General features: G+C 36.2%; 1 protein-coding gene across 1 annotated transcript in view; it reads right to left on the bottom strand.

Annotated features, from left to right (window-relative positions):
- Positions 1-9,891: 9,891 nt before the first annotated feature.
- The window catches only part of IGF1 (insulin like growth factor 1), a gene marked incomplete at both ends in the record, with an annotated part of 46,489 nt that continues 32,203 nt past the window's right edge, over positions 9,892-24,177 (bottom strand). The window contains 2 exons of the mRNA XM_082280487.1: positions 9,892-9,951; positions 16,746-16,927. Of these exons, the coding sequence (XP_082136613.1) occupies positions 9,892-9,951; positions 16,746-16,927 (242 nt within the window). The remainder of the gene's footprint in view (positions 9,952-16,745; positions 16,928-24,177) is intronic.

Raw genomic sequence — 24,177 nt, forward strand, 5'->3', positions numbered from 1 at the left:
TTAACAACCTTAAAAAACTGTGATTAAGATTACAAATTAATGAATTTTAAACTTTTCTTTGTCTACATTGCCAAACTCGCAGTTTGTGATCTCTATTAATTGCATCTCCTCATGAGAATGTAAGAATGAAAATTTGTTGAATATTGTTGAGTGATTATTTTTAAACCAAAGTCTCCCTAAATTGCTCAAGTATTACAATAAGACAGTGTGGGTTTAAGCATTATTGCCTGTAAATATTTAAATATAGAGAATTTTGTATGAAGAATACTAATTCAGGGATTGTGCACTTAGAGATTGTGCATTTAGAATCTATAATGTCTACTGTGGCAGCAAGATAAAAACACAAGGAGTCAGAGTAAAGATAATATGGGATAACCAATCCAGGAGATTGTTTTGCTCTTTAAAATCAGTATCTAGGGAAAAATACTAGAACAAGGCAGCATGTAGTGAAGCTCCTACCCTCCATTGATTCACAATTCAGGGTCTTCCTGGGCCAGAGGCATTTTTTAGTCTGTTTTTGCAGTGGTAAGGCTGTCCTCAGGCCTTCCAGGACCCAAGTACACTGGCAGAGAGGAACATTTCCCACAACTAAAGCAGATGGAATTATGAAGCACTTCAGCCAAATGGAGATACACAAGCATTTGGGACAACGTAGGATACATAGGAGGGAGGTAAGGGAGCTGCACAGTGCTGTCATCTATCATATTAGATATTAGTGCATGTTCTCTATCATATTAGAAAGATTAAGGAAAGTGTGTGAGTTTAGTGACTGGAAAAGGCAAATACTGCACCCACCCAAGAGGGCCATGATCTGTGGAGGTGCAAGTTGGCCTCAGCACCTGGAAAATTATAGAAAAATATCTTCCTGAAAGCTGTTTTGAAGCACATGAAGGACAAGTTGACAACTGGGAACAGTCTGCATAGATTTACCCTCATCATGCCTGATCAGTCTGATTGCCTTAATATCACCAATAAACTTTGTGTCCACCCCTTCTCCTGCTCATTTAGGGAGAGGCTGAACAGTGGGGGTGCTGGAACAGACTGCAGCAAGATTTCACATATGGTGCCACTCCACCTGTCTACTGGCCATTCTTGCTGATGTCTCTCTTATGCTTTTCAATCAGCAGTGTGCAGCAGGTATGAAGAATTTGCCTCTTTTCGTGACAGTTTAGTGTTTTAAAGAACTTTGGATGAGGGTCCTAATCTACAAACATTTAGAAAATACAAGATCACCCTGATCTTCCTTGACTAACTTCACAACAACCATCTTCCTTTTCCTGCAGGAACCATATTTATCATGTAGTATTTATTCACCTACCCACAGATTCTGTTCTTGAGAACAGAAGGATAGAGAGACAAGGCACAGTATTTTGTACTTCCTTAAATGTCCCTTGGATATTTTTTAAATAGTCTATATCCACTGGCTACCACTTAGTTCTGTTGAGGTAAGGAACTTTTGAGAGACCTCTGTATAGCAGAGTTCAGTCATGTTCCTCTGTGCGTGAACACAGTTAGTTCCTGGTAATTCACTTCTATCCATTTTATCCATAGGTTCCATAATTTCATCTGCTGACACTTCCTTTCATCGAGGCTCTTGAGCCACTTTCCATGCCAGTTCTATTTTAGGATGAATGAAGCCTGCTCATCCTGCTAAGGTATGTCCTGATTTTGGTGTATTCTGAGAAAATTGAAATGTGTATGCCAGGGAAGAAAAAGGAAGAATGCAAATTGCTGCAAAATCTGCATGGATGATGAATTTTCAACGCATTTTTTATTAACCATAATCCTTTATTAGACCTCACAGAGGTGTAAACTATACATACAAATACATTAGAAAGATACCCTCTTAACAGTAATGCTTCACATTTTGGACCTGATACCAAGAGGGTTGCAAACATTTCAGTACATTCTACAAACCAAAGGGTGCATTAGCCTTTATGTATACAGAGTGACAAAGCCCTTTACTGAAATCAAAGTAGATAAAAGTGAAAATCAGTCAACTACCTCTTCCAACCTTTACCTACCATAAATGCATATAAAAGCCTTTAAAAGCATGAATACACTATTATTTATGGAGCAAAGTTTACTGTTCTAGACAGCTCATAGAGAGAGGGGAAGAGAATGGTCAAGATGGCATTACATGAACTGCAAACTAGCAAAACTTCTTGAAATTTTTTTATATTTGTACATATCAAGAGCTCCGTTTTTTTGATTTATTGGTTGTTACTAGAAAAGCTTGTAAGTGCTAAATGGGGAGAATAGCGCAACAAAGACATTGTTGAGGTATTTGGGGGATTCTGCAACACAATGATGTTACATACACAGTATGAAATATTATTTGTCATCAAGTAGTGACATTGTATTATGAGTAAGCACAAGAAAATAAAAAAGAAAGAATAAATCCAGTTAGAACTCTAATAGATATTTAAATGGTTTCTAGTAAATGAACACTTAACACTTGTCACTGTTTGATTATAATGACTTGAAATGTTAATAGTAGGATTATTCAGTAGTGAAATCAGAAATTCATGTATCCACATTCATGCTTTGCATCATGGGAACCCCAGTTTTAGTCAGGATACCAACTGAGGTCCAACACTGAAGAAAGGGAGGACAGTTACTCCTTATGGAAAGGCTGTCCTGAAAACCAAGAGCTATAAATCTCTTCATTGAGCATTCTGGGTGGCCTTGCAGTAATTTGGAAGAAAAGAAAGCTTATACACAATTTGATTATCAGCAGCAGGTGGTGCTGCTTCTTCTACTTTCATTTTGTTTCCAGAAATCCTTAGTCTTGATAAACATGTTTAATATTCAACCCAAAGACTCCAAGGATTAAGAAACTGTGAAACAGAATCATTGCATTGTGATAAAAGCAACGTGAGGTGTCAGACTACAGGTGAAACTGTTCAGAACAATATGAAGTACCAGTGTGCTTTCAGTGGAGTGTTTTATGACTCATGTCTGATGAGACTTAGTTTAACCAGGCAACTATTATCGTTATACACTTTTGACAATTATTTTTTCACCTTGCACAGGATTTCTATAGAATTCTGTTGGACTAATTCCTTAGAAATGGTAATAAATGAAAAGGTATGATTTATATACTGTATCATGCACTGTCACTTGCATGTACTTTATTATATTCAAACTTGTCTCTAGGTGGAAATAATGAAGAGAACCATCATTCTTTTGCAGTATTTGTATCAATTTCATTTGAAATTCTAATGTAAAAAAAATAGGATAGAATTCATCACTGTGCACAAAATAAGGGCATTTTACCTCTTTATTGATAACACTTTAGTCTGTTGGTTTTGGATCCTTTGTCTCTTTGATCATTGTTAAAGTGAGGGTTTTTTCGCACCATAAGTCAGGTTAATGCTGGTATACCAGGAAGAGTGGAACATTCATTTGATTTTTAAATTTATGAAGTTAAATACTACAAAATATGAGTTTCATTTAATCAGTTGTATATATAGTTATCTGGCTAAACCTTTTTCTGTAAAATGAGTACATGAAGCACGATCCTATTTGTCATGATAGAGTCCTTTTTGTTCTGCAGGTATTTTGTTGCTGCTTTAGAGGAATGGAATTATACTAATGAATGGAAAATACAATAAAATGCAATGCCTTTGATTTAGTTAAAGAATGGTGGGAAAAGTTAATCTTTCAACGGTATTTGTTTTGTTTCTTAAGAACCTCAATAAAGTTTGAATATGTAGATATTTTAGGTGGGTGTATGTTAAATACTTGTGGGAAAGAATGTTTAGCAGCAAAAGTATCACATTGGTGCTTTTTATGACTTTTGTGAGCCAAGCTGGCAAAATAAAAAGTTACTGAAGAACACAAAAAGTCAAGAATTACTATAAATAATTTGGGATATAGGAATTTGCTAAGCCTTTTCCACTTCTGATGTAGTTAAGGGTGCTGTAGAGAGGGATAAATGATTCTTACAAAAAACATAAATGAAAAATTAATAGTTGAGGTGATAACAGAAGTTTTCCTTCTGCTCTGTTTATATTACCCAATATTCTTACTTTGAAGAGATGCTTACACCTAAAAATATCACACTTAATAGAAATTTTATGGAGAAAAATGAAATAAAAGATAAAATTTTAATAAAGGTTTTCATAATATGGACCTCAGAGTTAGTATTTTTTTATCTGTATCTAAACAGATATATTTGCCTGATGACAATGAAGAGGTGTCTTATGGTTTAAATATCTGGTCTTTAGGTAGGAAAAACAAAGACAGGATCTAAATTGTGACATCCATATTACACAATGTTCTTCTAAAATTAGATTCCAGTTGGATTACTGACTATAACCCATAAGACTTGAAAAAAGCAAGCATTTCAAATTTTACTTGACAGCAAAAAGAAAAGCATAATATACACGTGCACACACACATGCACATAGACATGCACACACTGTAACATTGCCTATATATACACATATATACATACATGTGTCTATATATGTGTATATATACACACATACACCCTTTCTGCAAACTAGTATAAGATTTCCTAATGTAAGCATCAGGGAGATCCTGCTCATTTTGGTCTCTGCTACAATGATATCTCTATGCTGTGTGACATGTAATCAAATTTCAAACATTCCCATAACACCTTTGGTGTAAAAAAAAAAGATTTCTATATATCAGATACTGTGTGTTTGGGCATTTATAGTCCAGTAGAATATTCCAATGCTGTCAGAAGCAAAATGTCTAGTGTAGGAGTAGAATGGGTAAAAACTTTGTGTTCAAATCTTTTTTGCCTTCTTTCAAGACAAATTTAATCTAGTTGCTTTACTGAATGCTGCTTCCACACATGAATTGGATAATTAGTAATCTCATTAAGAAAAATTCTTTATTTTATGCGGATTGTACCCAAGAGAAAAAAATCACTCAAAAGCCTCATCTCCTCATCCTTACCCCTCGCTCCTAGAATCAAAACAAAGTGAATCAAAGCAAAACAACCCTCCCAAACAAATAGACAAACAACAAAATTATGTTGCAATAGTGTTTTAACTAGATTTGCTGGGCGGAGGAATAAATGTTGGTTTTGATTAGAAGTTGGGTGTTTGGAAGACTTATTTCCACTGACCAGTATCCTAAAAAGAGGGACCAGTATAAGCAGACCCCCCAAATAAATTATTACTATTCCTTTTCAGACTAAAAATAAAACGTTTTAAATATATTGATTCATCAGAACAACATAAGTATTCTATCTGGGCTATAGGTTCCAAGAATCTCTTTTTGGGATTAACTTAGCATAATTTCAAAACAAAAAAAAATGAAATGTGAAATTTTGCACATAAGGATGTTCATAGTGACCACATAAAGTAATAATAATAAAAAAAAAATTCACAGACAGTTAGCCATATATTTCAACTTTTTCTCACAATTTGGAACTGGTGAGAATTGAAAAACCATCAATTTCCTGTAAGGAATATTTTTTTTTATTCCTTATTAAATTGCATCTTTTGTGAATTTTAAGAACATTAAGTTTTGGATTATGTGCCATGAGTGAGAAAGTAATTGGGCAAAATTATAAAAATGGGTGCTCAGTGGAAAATCTCAATCACATCATGCCACTGACCAAGACGAACTCTACACTGATTTCAGGCTAGAGTGTGGCTTAAAAATCTCTGTTATGGTACAGGACTCACATAATCTGAAAGGCTTTCAGTCATATCCATTGTTCCCTGACTTCTAAAAATTTTCTTCATCTGAATTTCTGACTTGGAGTAAAGGTTCAGAATTTCATTTAAAGTCTATGAAGTTTTGTGGCATTTTTACCCTTATTCCTGCCCCATCTGCATTGATATAAGATTACTTTGCTGTTTTCCGAGTGACAAAAAGTTGAAAAGTTATGGCTAGTTTTATTTCTATTTTAATAACCATACCTATGTAATTGTCATTTTCATACATTAAAAAAATATTTATGCTTTCTTTAATATTTTAGTCAAGTACTTTCTTAAACAAAACAATAGCACCACTTTGGCATTGCTGGCCAAATCAATAACAGGTAAAGCAAATATGCAAACACACTTTTCCGATCGTCATATCGCATCTTGCTTGTTGAATGGAGAGCCAAGAAGACACAGTGCTTGGCCTAAAGTCTTCATTAATCAGCTTTAATCATTGGTACTGAGAAAACAAGGAGCTCATGGGGCAGCTGAGTGTGGCTCCTGGATGTGTACGGAATTCACTTCTGTAAAGAGAACCTACCACTAATTCACCCTTTAATCTTACCAAAGGAATAGACACTGTAATCTGCCCTGGGGAAAAAGGAGGCCTATTTTAATCTATCTACCAGGACTGGATGCCATATCCCAGGGTTTGATTTTTCTTGTCTCTCTTGGCTGAATGGTGCAAATGAGCTCATACAAGTCTGTCACAGAAATGGAAGTGTGGGTTTCTAACCACATTTTGAGCAGAATAAAGAATTTATTGATTTTCCATTAAAACTCTTAATGACTAATTATGTTTACTATGGAGATGAGACTTAAATTTTGCTACCTTGATGACAGAGAGGTACTAACTTCAGTGGGTTTAGATCTGCAGTGCTTTTTGGATTGACTGAAAATGAAGCTTAATTAACTTTTTTACTTATGCATTTCAGTGGCATTCTGTGTAATAATTGGAATTTTAAGTCTATTCTAGAAAGCAAAAATCTGTGATCTTTGTCATGTGACTTACACAAAGGGAAGGATGGGAAATGGGTTTTTCTTTACCATTTAACTGATTGATGAGAATCAATGGCATCCAGTGGGAGCCATGTTCCTAAATATCTGGAGTGCTTTCAAAAATCCAGCTGAACCTTTCAATTTCTCTAATTAGAAGTTTTTCAAAACTGACTGCTTTGTGCTTTTGGGAGGGAGATGCTTTGGCTCTCGCTTCAACTTCTTTAAGTAGAGGATTTATTGAGATTATTAAGCTAATGCAGCCCTTTATCTTTCACACTAACTGGTTTATCATGTGCTCCTTGCCATATTACTGGAGATTTCTTATACCTCTGTGGGGCTGGAGCTACTTTCCATTTTTTGACACTATTTATTCTCTAGTAAAGCAAAGTGTTGCCTTTGAAGTTCACAGCTATTCATTATTTTAGTTGCTTTCAAGAATTGTTTTAATTTGTTTAGACAGTTGTCAAATTGTGATAAATATTGCTGTCTCTGAGTGACATTTTCTCATTATGGTTTCTCAACAGGAGAAATATGGTGGCATCAATGTGAGTGTGTGAATCCCAAGATAAGACCACAAATTTGAATTAATTTACAGGAATGAATGCAAAATGATGTATAGTTATTCAGTTAAGTTAACAGTGCATCAGTAAAAAAGTTATCTACAAAGAAACTTGCTGCCACAGATATTTGAAAATTGCTTTTTATACTCACACCTTTCTTCCCTCTTCCCCTTAGAACTCCAGAAGAGATAGGGGACAGAAAGGGTCATGGGGCATGAAATGGAAATATATATCCTGTCTGTGACATCAAAATAATGGCTTATTCTTAGATTGCATTGCAGCCATTCTTAGAATTCTTACAGCCATTAAAGTAAAAGTCCTTCCCTCTCCATCCCCCCTGCCAATAAAAGGCCTGTAGGAGCTGTGACAGACATCAGAACTGCTAACTCCGTTTATTGATTTGGTGGTAAATAATTTAGGTTAGTTTCCACATGTGTTTCTCTTTACTTTCTTCCTTTTTCAACATAACTATCTCAGTCAGTGAGAGCTGTGACATATTCTTTTTATTCATTTACTGTTCTACTTTTACATTGCTATGGCAGCTTATCGTGCATATAGACATCCATCTCACAGAAAGCAGAGGGTTTAAAGAGTTGCATAGGAATACATTGCACTTGTTAAAAATACAAACCGCAAATTTTCTATGGGAATAAGAAAGGAACTACAATAATTTGTTAGACTTTTATGACCTTTCCTTCTTATTTCACAAGGGACTATTGAGGAGCTGTACATAGGCAGTCTGGAGAGAACTTTCTCTTGTGTTTAAGCCAATAGTTATCGACTCCCTTGGTTGCAGTAGAAAGTAAGGCAGATTTGAGCTGCTCTTAAAAGGAGATACTTTCTTTATATATCTAATCTACCACCTCCCTAACTGCTCCCTTCATACACTATTCTCCAATCCCCCTTTGGAGCTGACCAAGATGTGCTTCATGCCTTGCCTGAGCCTACCCCATGCAGAATAGTGAGGGCAAAAATTTGAATGGGATGATGTTGGAGTTCTTGGACGGGGTGGAACAGTGCATTCTCCTTTGCCTTCCCTTCTCTCACAGACAAGTTTAATGCTCACCTTGGGACACTGCTGGCTGCTTATCCCCCTTTGCTGCATGGCCAACATACACTGAGCTGATTTACAAAAATTCAGCAGAGGACACAGTGCCATTCAAGGTAGAACCAGTGCAGGGCCTGTCAAAGTTGTGTAGCAGAGGTTATCTGGGAATCTCTGTCTCCCACAAGAACACATGAATGGCAGCTGTAAGTAAGGGAATAAGGAAGCTAATCTCTCCTCAAGGACTTATTCTACACTAGTAACTTGGTGATTAGGTTAGCTTTTCTGATTTACAGAGAGATGCAGCAGCCCAACTAACAGTCAGGTAAGCTACATCTGATTGTGGGAAGAATTGAAATGGAGGGGAATTGAGCACCCCTTTATGATTGAAGAGAATGCTGATATTTCGGGAGGATTTCAGTCCTGGTGGACTACCCTTTGAAGCCACTTGAGGGCTGTTTTTCAGATTGTCTTCACTGGCCCTAGATATCTATGAGTTTGTGTACCACATAATCAGATGTCTAAACACCACCCTTCAAATATCTAAAAGGAAACAAGTATGTGAATTTTCTTTTGAAGATGGTAAAGTTATTTTTATGTTGAAATCTGAAGCCATTTTAGTTGATTTAAGCTGAATATTTTTGAAAGTATTTTGTTATTTAATCTTTGGCTTGGTCTTTCCATATTTGCTTTTACCTATTACTGTTTGGCCAGACCCTTTCATGTAACAAACTATAAAATAGCACCGTTGTACTATAAAACAGATTTTTACATACTGTTTGATATATGTGTATTATTGATATGCTAAATTTTACATACGGCATTATATGGAGGAAGAAAGAAGTTACCTATACTGTTGCAAAATAATTACCTGGAAGAATCATTACTGGTTCGAGAGCCTATGTATGCTTTAACTGCTTTTAAAAATCTTTTGTCTCACAAATTGCAAAAAAAATATGCATGTTTGCAAGAGAAGGAAGAATAAAACTGTCTTAAAACAAATGCATCTATAACCCATATTTTGTCGAAATGCCACAGGTGGAATTAATGGATGTTTAAAACTGTATATGTTACCTTACTGCTGCTGTTACTGGGAATGTCAAACTGTGCAAATATGAAGGGGTAGACAAACAATGTTTTCAGACACTGTAAAACAAACAGCCTGTTGCTTGTAAAGAAGTGCAAATAAAAAAACCACCACTTAGACAAGGCTGATGAATGACTCCAGCAGCCAGTGTTCATAGGTTAATTTAGTGCAATTGGATCCATCAAAGGCCCATAAATTTGTAGGCTTTTGAGGGGCACAGGACTTTAAGAGTTTTTGCGCAGGACATTTAAAATAGGTTAACAAACAGCATATATCAACCACAGATTTTTTTATCTCTGGGCTGCTTAAAATGTTCTGTTCTCTAAAGACTTAATATTGGAATGTTTAGTTGTGTTGTTCACTGGGAGAATGCCCATTGGTTGAAATTGCATCAAGCTTTTTAAAACAAAGGTTTTTTTTAAGTCTTCCAATGTTTAACAAATAATTTATTTACAGCAAAGTATCCTGCAGATGGCACATTCATCCTTCATTCTTGTGGATGGCATGTTCTTACATTCTGTAGTTTCTGTTTCCTGTGTTCCCTCTACTTGTATTCTTCAAATGCACTTCCTGAAAGTTTAGAAAGAAAAATTTATTACAGATAGGTTTAAATAGGTTATATGCTCACAAAACTTATAAGAGTGGGAAAACAGTTGTCCAGAGTGCTGGAACTGTTAGACAATTGTATTTTAATCAGTAATTCTGTTATCTACAGAGAAGTTAACTATGCAGAACTTCTGTATCCGAAGTTCACTGTTCTCCTAGATGTAAACACTTCAACTGTTGTCGTTCTTGATCTTGGCAGAGGAGACATCTGCACACTGGAACCTAGATGGGCTTAAGGATACGGTAGGTACCAAAGATTTCCTTTCTTTCCCAAAGACATTTACAAAAGCAGGATGTATAGGGGCCAGGGAAGTTTAGAGTTGTAACTGCAGGATTTGTGGAATCTCTTGGGCTTTGGTACCAGGTGTTTTCAAAATGGCTCTGCTAACTATGTATTGCATAAATGGCATATTGGATGTGTTGGATTTTGTTGGATAAGGCCTTGAGGAGGAAAAAAATTGTGGGTTCTCTGTAGGAGCTGCAGCCATATAATTTTTTTTCTCAAAGCAGACAAGGTGATATGCTAGGCAAATCAAGAGAACTTTGGAATGAATAATGCCCTCAGTTCCCTGTCATTCCATGCACAGGCCAGTCTTCAGCAGCAGTGATGGGGGTGGTATATACATTTCAGTTCCTTGTTTATCGCACTAGTAAATATTAGCCAGGCCCAAGACTTTGCATATTCTGTATCAGACTAAAGGCAGAATTGTATTTATAATCCTCCATATTTATAATCCTTATTGGAAGTCAAATTCTTAGTTAAGTGAAATTATAAGGGTTTTTTTCAAGAAAAGCCAAAAATAATAAAAAAGAAAATCTCTGTGACAGATGAAGCCATGTGTATACAGCTCTACCACTGCACTAGTTGTTATTTAAGCCCTAAAATTTAAAAGTAGTAACATTTTCTTGCTTTTCTAATGTAGAGAAATAAAATGGAAGCTAGTTTGATGCATTAGTTTTCTGGGGGTTTTTAGTGATTTCCCATAGAAAATACTATTCTATATAAAACCTTTCAATTTCCCTTCAGTATCTATTAAATATAAAATAAATCAGAAGCTTTCAAAGGATCACAAAACTATAGCTCACATAGAGCTTATTAATTTTCACTGGATTTGAACTGGTTTCTGATGTATATGAGTGGAGTAACTATTCTAAGTATATACAACAAAAATTAGGCAGTACTCGTAATTGTTAAACTAATTATACCACCACCAAGTATAAAACATTGAGCCAAACTAGGATTTATCATCATTGACAAGCCAAAGTTGTCAACAGCAAAATAGTCATAATGAAGAAAAGTTTTTGTTAGGAATCTGCCATTATAGACTAGATTAAACATCTAGTCACTATTCCTGTGAACAGTTCAGAAGGATACTGGCTTCTCCTCCTTCAGTTTTGCTAATATTGCTGTAGTATAGCATCAATCAAATACAGAATCAGAAATGTCAACAGAATTCTGCTTATCCTTAAATTAAAATATGTATTTTGCTTTTCATCGCCTGTTTCTCTTCCAGCTTTTCCAAAACTACCTCTGCTGTCTTTACTTCTTCCTAAGTTATACCTTGGTTTTCACCCTGAGGAGCTCATCCTGGGTAAACCCCCTAAACTGTCACCGATTTTCATTAAAATCATCATTGCAGCATTTCACAGGAGTCTGCCAACACTAAGGATCCTGCCTTATTCTACAAATGCTTATATTGGTTACAGTGAGCTAAGAAAACAGGAATTTCTTTACTCATCTGCCCAGTTTTTTCTTTCTACACAGCAACAAAACAAAATATTCTCTTCAGTGCTGACCCTAGGTGCTCTTCCTTGAAGAGAGTTTACCAGCATATAGGAAAAGCTATATGCTACATTTCATCTGCCAAAAGTCATATATTCTTAAGGACTACAAACTCTTGATCCATAAAATGGACAGTGAGAGCCTTATAATGAAACAACAGACATTTTGCATTGCAGTGACTTTCAAAGTATATTTAGATTGAAAATTAACTGTGTGTTTCCCAAATCAAAATATAAATTCTCTCCACTACTGCTGTTGGCTGACTTTAAAAAGGATTTATCACCCAAATAAAGCAGATACTAAGATGCAGGATGGTTTGGCTTACAGCTTTTAATACTGACATGAAGGTGGAAAAAGAGCTGTCATGCTACAGACTAGCTTTGAAATTGAGAGAAGATGGCAGGTTGCTTTTAGAACACTTCCTTCTCCAGAATCAGCATTTTGATGAATAACTACCAGTAAGTGTACTGGTAGTAGCATGCATGCCAGAAAATGCTTTGACCCCCATAACACATTTTTTTCAAGTATGCATTGCTGAGACCACTGGGAGAAAAAACCCTAAAACCAAAAACCAGGTGTGAGTGCCTGAATTAGGTCCTCAGACCTGCATTTGTACTTGTATAGAAAAGTTTGGTTTATTTCTTAAGTCTTTGAGAAGAAGGTAACTAGAAATAAAATTGCTCTGAGCTGATATTCAGACCCAGACAAAGACAATCATAATTTTAAGATGAGAGATGCAAAATGTCAGCTCAAGAAGAGGGAAGCAGACTTGTAGCCCATCACCTTCAGCATGGATCTATGGAGATAAGGCATCATTAACAATAGGATAACAACTGCCTTGGTGATGGTAATGGTCATTTGGCTGAGCTGGAAAGGCATTGGGAAGCATGCAGCAGCATTCTCATCCTGTTAGGGCAGACATTCAAACCTCGTATTGGCATTAAAAGTTCCCTTAATTTACTGGTAATAAATGGAAATTCTAATGTTTGTAGTAACAGGCATGATACCTTTGCTATGAACTCTCTGGGGTCTCTTTGAAAGCTTTCTAGTTCTGTGGGCAGTGTGATCACTAACATAAAAACAGGGCTGCAAAGTAAGCAGTGGGAGAAAATTCTCTGAAAAGGCCAAGTCCTTCTATCTGTTACACCTAAAAGTTTATTCATTGGCTTGGTAATGTGGCAGGGCTTCAAGAGAAATTAAGAGTGGTGCCATAGTGCATATTTTGGCCTGTAAATGTATCTGTGAGTTGATACTGAGCCAATTACAAAAGTCTTAGAAAAATTAATGAGAAATAATGCAATACTTTTTCTGTTTTCTTAATGGCATTTTCTTAAACTAAAAATACTGATATCTTTTCCCTTTCTCTCTTAGTCCCACTCAGTGTTATTTAAATTTTGAAAATTAGAAAAATCTGGAAAGTATTTTTGAGAGAATCCACTTCCTAATCATACTTTGTTGGTATATGTATTTATGCGTATTTTTCACATATGAGGCCTAAAGAAGAATAAGGACTGAAAATCTGAGGAAGATCAAAATTATAGCTAGATATGCACCTCTTTTGCCATTTTGCTCAGGTTGCAAGGGGATGGCACTATGTTCATGAGCAAGTTTAGATTGGATGGCAGGAAAACTTTTTTCACAGAAAACATTGCCAAGCGCTGAAACAGGCTGCCTAAGGAAGCTGTGGAGTCCTTACCCTTGGAGTTATGTAAAATATATGTAGATGTGGCAGTTATGGACAGGGTTTAGTAGTGGACTTGGCAGCGCTGAGTTAATGGCTGAACTCAATATTCTCGGAGTTCTTTTTCAGCCTAAATGGTTGTATGATTCTTTTTTTACTGGATTTTAAAATCAGCCTTACCAGCCTTCACATTCAGTAGTAATTTTCAAGGTACCTTGAAAACCGATAAGAATTTTGACATTATTTCTGTGACACTGCTTCATTTGAAAAGGTCACAGTCTTCTCTCATGTGTACAGTTGTGGAAATTGCTCAGTTGTTTCCTTTGGTAGGGCAGTGCTTTTCAAAGGTGCTACTCAGTAGTTTTCCAAATTGCTGTTTAAGTTTAGTTCACTTCAGGGTAATTGACTAAACTTTTAGCATTTTTGAGAAGAGGAAGAAACAAATGAAAGAAAAGCTAGATGGTACCGTGACAATGAAGACAAGACTTTAACTCCCCTTTTTGCTCTTGTTTTGCACTTTAAAACTCTAAATATAGTCTAAAACTAGGAGAAACTATTGCTTTGCTTTCCAGCAGAAATACTGAAACAGTAAAGAAGAGAAGATCCCTACTCCTTTGGACTAAGATCTACCAAATTGTGCCTAGCAGGAACAATCTGCCCAAGGAACTGAGGAAATAGACCACTTAAGCACTAGAAACTCTCTAAAAACAAACAAAACCCCAAATACTGGATGTGTAATTTAAAATTTAAAAAGGTTACAGGGAGATACTAAACAAAGGCTCTATCAGATGTATGAAATGAATAAGAAGCTGATTCTCTATGAAATCTGAGAGGAACTGTACAACATCTTATATATTGTACCTATATATCCTACCTTACATCTTAGAGCCAAATAAGAAAATTTTGAAGAGGTCATATATATATTCATTTTCTATGAATAAGATATAGGTCTCATATATAACATATGATATTGAGAGAGAAACAAATTGTTTAACTGAATTTATTTAAATTAAGCATATCTATTTTTTTAGCTAAAATCAGGGGCATATCAACAGTATGAACTAGCTAAATACATTTATTTTGGGAGAGTCTGTCCAAAAAAGTTTGAACACAGTTGCCTTCCTTAATGGTGGCATGTACAACTGACTGCAAAAGGAAAGAGAAAAGAAATTAAATGAGAATATGTACCAGTTTTTCCTAATGAATTCACCTTCTGTTCCCTCCACAGTATTTTCCTTTTATCTATCATATATCTGAATAATAATTTCTCCTACCCCTTCTCTCTTTTTGTTTCCTCATTCTAATTTTCTCCATCTGCAGATAAAAAAGAAAATTTGTTTGTATTTCCCATCAGATTTGTTATTTTATTGCCAAGCTCCTATCGAGAAGAATTTATGGTTTCTTTTGTTCAACATGCTCCTTTTTGCGTACAGTTTCTTTGAAGGTGTTTTTTTCTTTCATAATAATTTCTCTAATTTCATTTTCTCAAAATTCCATCCTTTATTTGTGATGCACATTGGTCCCTTCAATTTTACAATATTTTATATCTTCCCAACCTCTTGATCTAAGTCGTCCTCTTTTTTTTTTTTTTTTTTTTTTTCCCTAGTGCTCTTCATTGTCCCTTTACTGCCCCTTTCACCTCCTGATTCTTCCCCTTTTTAATTTCTGGGATGATTTCTTCAGCAGCTAGGCTCTCTCAATTACTCAATTACATACTCCATCTATTTTATCTTTTTTCCAGTACCCCTCCTGAGTGCTACCTCCCCTGATGCTGCAGAAAGATACAAGGTCTTTCCTGTCTGTAAAAAACAGTGCTCTCCTGCCTATGTTTAGAACTGGGAAAAGGACGGCTGCCTAAAGATGACATCATTCCTTAGTCCTCCAAGGAGAGTGATGTGGAGATCCATCAAAGACCTGGCAGGTATCTTGTCTCCTTTACTCGAATGTTTTATCCATTGCCTTAGCAACAAGCATGGGAAGGAGCACACAGATTCCTGGCCAAGCTCTTTTCTTGTTTTCCAGCAAGCCTTAGGTTTATGTGTGCCCAGATAGGAATAAACCTAAGGTTTAACAAGAGTTTCTTGCCTACAGTTGAGCTCTACCTGAAGAAGTCTTCACTTGCTGCCCTGTGTGCCCTTTGAGCTAAAGGGCCGAGGCGGTACTTCCCAGGAAGGATCATGCAGACACTGATTTTTGGAAAACTCTTGAGGAAGAGGGGAAAGGATTCCATTCTGTGGATTGACTTACGGTAAAGAATGGATGCTGGAATGATTACAATAGTTCTTTTCATAAAGTTGATATTAAGGATTTTAATATACGGCACTGGTTTCCTGACTTCCTATGAAATCTTAGGTTCCAGGTCTTGTAAGCAAAAATTTTCAGATAACTGCAGGAGTGGTGCCAATATGTATAGGACAGACAGGGTCAACAGCAATAAAATAAATCACAGGAGACTTACAGCAGAAGACAGATAATATGTAAAACAGATGTTCAGACCTCAAACAAGAGGGACAGTTGGACATGAGCTTAATTGTAGCCTAGTCTAAGATGGGTTTTCTGAACTATAGGCTCTGTTGATACATATATGTACAGTATATCTGGTATCAGAGGAGCAAAAATCTGGATACTCAGAACTCTGCAACTATGTAAATAATACCAATCAACGTTGGAAGTGCTTGGAGAACCTACATATTAAACTTCAAATAGTAAAAATGGAGTATGCAATGATTGCAGCGACTATCCATTTAATTTAGTTTTGATAAATAAAAAAAAAGGCAAACATAATGAAGGAAAAAAAGATTTGCTCATTTAAGTGTAAAATGAATAGCAGAATGGCTGATTTCCCTTTTGAGCACTCACTCTACCTCTCCCTAAAAGTGGAGGATGAGTGAAGAGATTCTGGATAAATGAGTTGTTAATCATTCAGTGTTTAGTTTCTCTTTTGAAAGAAGTCTTAGGTGATACTTATGATTGGATGATGCGGGTACTTGTCACTTACTACCCTGTGAAGGGATAAAACCTCGTAACTACTAGCTTAGCAATTCCATGTTTTATTCAGTGTTCTAAGAAATGAAACGGAACATACCACTTCCTACTTATTTTCCACCTTAGAAACTAATTTCCAAAGTTCCACTAGATCTAGTAGGCAGAAAACATCAATAGTTTTCTATGTTGCCAGCCTTGATAGAATTTTCCTCCCCTAAAATACGTTGGGGTTTTTTGGTTGGGTTTTGTTTTTGTTGGTTTGGTTTGGTTGTTTGTTGGCCGCTGTGAATTTTTCCCAGCCTGGCCTACCTTTTGTGCTTTTGGCATGTCGGTGTGGCGCTGAGCACGTACGGACCGTGCGGATTTAGGTGGCTTTATTGGAGCACAATACATCTCCAGCCTCCTTAGGTCACAACTCTGGAAGCAGCATTCATCCACTATTCCCTTGTGGTGTAAGCGTCTGCTGCTGGATCCATACCCTGTGGGCTTACCTATTCAAAACACAAAGGGAAAGGTTTTATGTTAGAAAGAAAATGCAAAGATCTCAGGTCATATTATGAAGCTGTATTATGTTAAGCGAATCACCACTGACCGTTGTAGAGCCTGCCTGTGTGTATCTATTCTAAGACCCTGTTCTCAGATACACCTTTGAAAGATATTCCTGGAAATGGACAGCTTTGATCTCTGCCTCTGGGTGGTTGCTATTTAAGCATTTGAGCAAATCTATGCCTTCTTAGAAAAGTATTATTAAAGTATTTTCTTGAACTGCCTGAGCCTCGAAAATGGAGAGGGAGGAAGCTGAAATCTGACATTCAGAAACCTTACAAAGGAAGTTTGTCATTTAGCTTTTGTATGAAAACTGATTGTTGAGGCACCTGAGGTAGCTAGTGTGTAAAGACCATAGATCATGACTGTGTTGTAGATAAGTATTTCCTAAGAAAAAAGGCTACACCGAGGTACTGTGTGAAGTCAGAGTGTGCTCCAAAGGGGAAATAAATACTGTGTACCACTGCACAGGCTGTAAGTTCTGCAAGCTCAAAAGTGGGAAGCAGGAATCAAGATAACAAAGTAACCAATGAAATATGAAGGTTGATGGAAGAGATAAAAGCAGAAGATTTTTATATTCCATAGATTTGCAGAAGATAAGAAATGGGACTGACACAGCATGGCTTTCCTGTGCTTTGCATTTGCACCAGCCATCTGTGGCTACTACTTAACTGGCAAATATTTTGCATTTTTCACTCAGCTCCAGTAGAGGCCAACATTTTCATTCATACAGCTCTTACACACTTACATTTTTGTCTTTTTCCCCCGTGGTTTATGATTTCCTTAGTAACTGCTGAATTCTCTGCTATCCTACGCAGAGATTAAAGGCCCATTATTTCCTGGGATTTTTTGTACACAACCCAGTCAGATGTGCAGTTGCCCTGTTATGACTAACAAGAAATGAAGGAATGGTAAATTCACAAAAAATAAGTAGTTGCTTACTTAATATATCTACTTTAAAATTCTGGTAGAATTTGATTTCAGACAGTAAAATTCTGAAAAGATTAAGTGTTTTGTTTTGACAATTTCAGCATTAAATGTTTCCATTTACAGAATGATCCACGTTGGTTAAGAACTGAAAAATATGGAAAAAAAAGACAAGTGTGCCAAGAGCCAAAAAATGAAGTAACTCAATTCAGTCATCTCTACCAATTTCTTTTCTTGCATTTTTTTTTCTCCTTCTCAGTTGTATCACTGAGACCAAAAATCTGTTATTCACAGAGTTTGGCAGGAGTTTATGTTTTAAGAATTACTCAAGTTAGATAAAGGATAAGGATATCAAAAAAAGAGGAATATTCAGTTTCTCTTTAGAAAATTAATGCCCCCAATGCTTATACAGCAAAGTCTAGATTGATATCCATATGTTTTTCCTGCAGTGGTCAATTTGAAAAGACAGCATTACATTTTACTGTTCCCTGTGATTAAAATATGTATCCACTGATGAAGAGCCCTTGAGGCCTTAGAACATCAGTAAATGAAAAGACCTCTAGTGGTACAGTACATCTCACATTTTAGCCAGCAATTCAGCCAGCTAAGAACTAACTCTCCCTATGAGCTTTGTAAACCCAGAAAGCAGGTTTTTAAAATGTCGTCTTTCCCCCCCCCCAGGGACTATAAATTAAACAAAAAGAAAAACATGCTTACTTAGTATATTGCAATCCACTGGAGGCCTCTACATTGTGCACTGCCTGCTAAATTATTTGTTTCATAAGACTAAACAGAACAGCAAGCCAGGAGTAGATTACAGTAATATTTTGATTTGTCTCTGTGTGTTGTTTTATGTGTATCACTGAAAAGTATTCTAAATACTAAGATGTGGAGTTGGCTTGGTTTTTTTTTCTCCCAGACTATTTTATCTCACTAAGTTATAATCTGAAATACAAGCTTTTCCCTGGAGATTTTTCCTGAAATCTGTTAATCTGGTTGCTTTAGCCTAAACTTTTAAAATTTAGCCCCCATGATAAAGTGTGGAGTGTCATTACTTTGCAGTATACCCACAGCTGTGCCACATTTTGTCTCGCTACCATTTAAAGCACTGAAAGGCAAATTGTGTTCCTGGATATGCAGGTGTAACCCTTCCTAAAAGATGCATCCAAACTATAGGTACAAGACTTGATGAGTTAAGCTTCCCTTTCTTTTACCAATCTGTCAATTTTTCATAAGCAAGCATACCCTAAAAGCTTCTGTTCGAGTTATTTTACCCTACAGTGTCCAAATTTAACCATTTATAAAGTTGATAAAATACCTTTACTAACCTATGTCTGCTGCCTGCTTTATTTAGTCATCAGTAGCAACATTCTTCCTCACTATCATGTGCATAAATAGTTAATACAAATCCTGAATCCTGGAATCTTTCTGGTGAAAATCTCAGAGTACTCCAAAATCATTTTTAGTGTAGCCAGACAAAAGACATCTATGTTTTATTTTTCTTTCTGACAAAATAATAATTTTATGAAGGATTACATAATGTCTAATAGCTCTTCAAAAGGCCTGTATGGTACATGTAACAAGATGGGAATGGAATCTCTATCACATCAGTAATGGTATCAGCTATGAAGTGTGACATTAACTTATTTGTAGGCCTAAATATTCGTGCATTACATGGCATAGTAAATGCTCATCCTTTATATAAAAATAACATTAGTATTGAGAAGTCAGAATTTTTTTTTCAAGAAATGTTTTCCCAAGGCTTTTGAAAGAGCTAAGCAATCAAGTATACTTAAGATTTGTGTGATGTAGAAAATGATATTGCCTAAAGTGCTGTACAACAGAGAGAGCAAATTAACAGGAAAAAATATTCCTTTTCAGTAATCATGATCCACAGTCGTGATTGAGAAGTATCTGATGACTAAAGTAATTTTAAAGCAATGGATTTTAAGTTGCTTCTGACCTCTGAAGTGCTGCAGTGTACAAATATGCTATCACAGAGAAAGATGAGATAAAGAATTACAAGGAGATAGCACCACTTCTACAGATGTTAATCACTATTTGGCCCATCTGTTCTGGCAGGACTGCAGGATCAGATGGTCCCAGTTCATCAAGTTACCAAAGTATGCACTTAGATCTAGGCAAATGTTCAAGCTCCTCTGTGGTGTGTTGGACTAAATTGCATATTAAACAGTGAGCACATGCCTGAGTGCTTTCCTACATAGGAACTGATATAACTAAGCACTTAAGTTAATTTCTGGACAAAAATCCATATTGGTAAATAAATGGCTGCTGGTTCTGCATTTTTAATATAATTTCTCCTTCTTAATTTAAAAAAAAATATTATTGCCTTCAGTATGGACTACACCTTCTGTGTCACTATACTGGGGACACAGATAATTCTTTCTCATCTTTCTGACATAATTTGAGTGCTGCCTTCCTGCTGTTATCAGAAGTTCCTTTTATTTACTCAACCATCAAAGTGCTGCCTGTGGACATGCAACAGTCCTAGGTGTTCCTTTTTGCTGATATACACTGATTTCCTTGGAGGTTTCTTTCCTTTTTTGTCAGTTGCTAGCTCAAAAGAATTTCATATCATGTAGGTCAAAGTTTACTTAATAGAATATTTGGCTCTTATTTAATCTACTTTATCAAATCTGAGCATGTTTCTTTCGGTGTGCGACAAGCAGCTACAAAGTCTAGTCACACTGTTCTGAAGTGCTCTGAAAGCAGGCCAAGGTATAGGATTCCAATAGTTAAACAGCTGGCTTCTGCACTAACAGCACTTCCCTTTAAATGATGGGAAGTCAGTGGAGCAATGCAGCAGGACTTGTTTACACTTACGTTCTCTGTTCTTCCTCATCCCTCCAAAATACCCTACTGTTGCTGCCACTGCTTCTGCTCTACCAGTGGTTTCAATGTGAGAAGCACTGGGTGTAGGTGGACTACAAAAGTTTTAAATGTCAAGTTATCTAGGCATTCTGGGTAGAATCATAATCTACTGTTGTAGTAGTAAAATTAGAAATTACATGAGAACTAGCCGAGGATAAATGCAAAGTTTATCTACTCTAAGACTCTAGGAAAGAACTGGGGTTATGTGTCCTGGAACTTCTTTGTGACTATTTGTATTTGCTCTTGTGTCTCTTTTAACCAAGCAGTAGAACTCGAGAGTGCCATGTAGACTGTAATTCAGAAATACATCATAAATCTGAAAAACAGCGGATTTAATCCTAATCTGGAATTAGAGTCAATCTTCAGGTGCAACTGCAGCTTTTAAAGTATGGTGGAAGGCCATTGACTTATTAGAGTGCTATAGTCTTGTAGTGAGAAACCCCAAATGTTTCCATCAAAACATCGGGGTAAGGTACAATTTGGAAGCATTGATAGCATCTTACAGTATTGGGATGTATTGGAGCATCCTGTAAGGCAGCAGGTCAGTCAGACAGGATTTTCCTGTGGCCTGAACAACAGGCTGAGAGTTTGTGGTGCTGCATCACAACACAGTACTTGAACAAGCACGTCCTGTGTGCTAGATCCAGACTGGGAACTGCTGGTTGGGGAGGTTTTCAGTTGCATGTGCTGTCCGCCTTATGGTGGCACAGAAGGCTAGGGGTGCTGAGTTTGAGATTCATCTTGCTCATCCCTGGTCTCTGAAAATTAGGGATCTGGTTTAAGATAGTGAAGTGAACAGGTAGGTGTGTATGGAGAGTGAATTATTCCTGTATTGAATGCTTTGCTTAAAATTAAATTTATCCTTGTCCTCTGAAAGAAATGGTCTTTCATCGACTACAGATAAAGCTAATTGATCTGGTCTTAGCATATATGCAGAGCTTCTTCTAGGAGATGGAACTCAAGGAAAATGAATTAAATTAAAAATTATTTGTCCTAAATCACAGAATTTATGCAACTGGTGGAGTAAAAGCTAATCTCTTTCACTTCCAATTTAACAATTAAATATAATGATAAATTTTTCTAAAGAACAGTGTACTGTTTAATTATGTATCTCTGTGCCTCTTTGACTACATTCTGTATGTTAGTCTAGTATTTCTGTCTATATTTGCATCATCAATGCCTGTATATGCAAAATAAGAGACTGTTGATATCACTTTTCATCTTCTTGTAATCTTGAACAAATGGATTAGTGTTATATCGGTAATACTTCTTGAGGGTGCTCTGGAATTTCTCATCTGTATTTGAAAAATTATGAGTCAATGTTCAATCAGCAGGAAATGCCTGGGTTTTGATATTTCTATGAAGTGTTAAAACAAACAAACAAGCAAATAAACAAACAAGCAAATAACAAATCTTGGGGATTGTTGTAAAGTCCCTTACCAGAAATACCTCAAGGTTTAAATGTGCAAAGTAGGCAATCTGATTTTCATGTAAATAAGTTGCATGAATTTGAAGTGACAATATTTAATGTTTAGTTTCCATTTTCCTTCAATGTTTTGTTAATGCAAGAAAAATTATTATGCTTAGACTGATTTTTGTTTGTATTCATCAAAATGAGCATATATTAGCATTTATAAATGCTCAATGAATGGATGCCCTAGCTCTGAAATCTAATTTAATATGCATGAGAGTAGAGGATAAGCTTTATCAGTATGCCCAAGTAAAATCTTTATGAAAGCATATGCATTTGTTAATATTGTGCTATTGCACTACAGCTACTGCTTTGTGGAATACTAGATTGTATTAACTACTGAGTCCAAAGAGAGATGATGTTTGCTCTTTGCTCTGAAATCCTAGGCAAGTAAGACTGGGAAACATGGACACTCAGTATTGATCTAGAAGAGAAATCTGTCATAACTTCAGAGTGTTTTGCCTGAATAAGTGAGATTTATAAATTTCACCTTTTGAAAAAAATTATAACTCCTTGATGTTTCAAATGCAGAGTAAAATAACTATTTCACTTCTCTAGTCAGTGAGACAAGTGTAGCTTTATTCCAGATGTGTTAATTTGTAATTTGTATGTCTATGTTTACTAAGTCTGTCACATAGTTAAATTTTTTTTTTTTTCTTCTAGAAATATCCCTTCAGAAACTTTTTTTTCCTTCATTGTGTATAGAATTGGGATGAAATTCTTCTCTTCTCCTAAATTTATTTCCAAAGTACAGCACTTGTAACAATTTCCTCTCACATACAGGAGTGCTGTTCTCTGCCCTTGTTATGGAATAGCTGCTTTGGAGGCCATCTAATGTGCTAAGAATACGATAGAGCCATTATGCTTCACACAGTGATTCCCAAGTCATTTGCAATGTGTGAGGAGAAGGAGGTGTAGTTTTGAGTGTTGTACTGGGATATGAAGCAGGAATTTCAGAGTTTAGATACTTTTGAGGGGAAAAAAAAATGGAAAAAGAATGGGAAACAATATAATGTCTTATTTTACACCAATTCAGTGCTCTGGAGGCTGAAAACCTTGCCGACCTAGCACAATTTACAAGCCTGCATCAGATTCCAGGGCTGGAAAGTGCCAGATGCTGCCAAAAATATATATACTTTGGCAAGGGAAATGCTTTGCTGAAGAGAAATTCACTATTGCAAGAATAACCAGGTTGATCAGGGTTTAGGACAAGATAATTAGAAGCCAGTAGGTCATTGTTACATTTGAATACTGCCCCTTGTAGTGCATTGAGGAGGGCAATGATAACACAGATGTACAACCACAATGAAAATACATTCTCTCCCCTTCCTGCATATGCTCTCACAGGAAATAATTACTGCTTAACCTTGCGTGTGGTGGAAGTAGGAACAGTCTGATAGAAACTTTCATATCCTTCTTATCCCAAGCAGATGTAAAACTGCATTTTATTTGGATTACCAAATTGATAACAATGAAACCCTATAACTGGGTGAAATTGTAACATCGCTGAAGTCACTGGTAAATCTTTTAGTGCAGTCAGGATTGTCTTGATGAATCAGATGCCAGAAGTTATATATAACCTGATCCAAGGTCTACTAAAATCAATGGAAAGATTTCCACTGTCCTTAGTAGGCTTTTCAACATGCTGGTATTGAACACTTGCTTTTTCTTCCAACCTTGCTGTTCAATAAGTAAACACTGTCTTAGTGGCATCTAAAGAGATTGCAGGGAATGGGTGTGATGAGATTCCTTGAAGGAGGTGAGAAGAAGAGGATACTGATGTACAGTGTGAAGCAGAATGACCGATATGTGATTAGTGCCACTGACCACATAACAAGTAGTGCATTGCTTTGTACTTTGTAATCAGAATTTTTAGCTTTAGAAAAGTTACTCTTAGCTGTTCTC

The sequence above is a fragment of the Coloeus monedula genome (genome assembly GCF_965178545.1).
Source record: "Coloeus monedula genome assembly, chromosome: 4".
Lineage (NCBI taxonomy): Eukaryota > Metazoa > Chordata > Aves > Passeriformes > Corvidae > Coloeus > Coloeus monedula.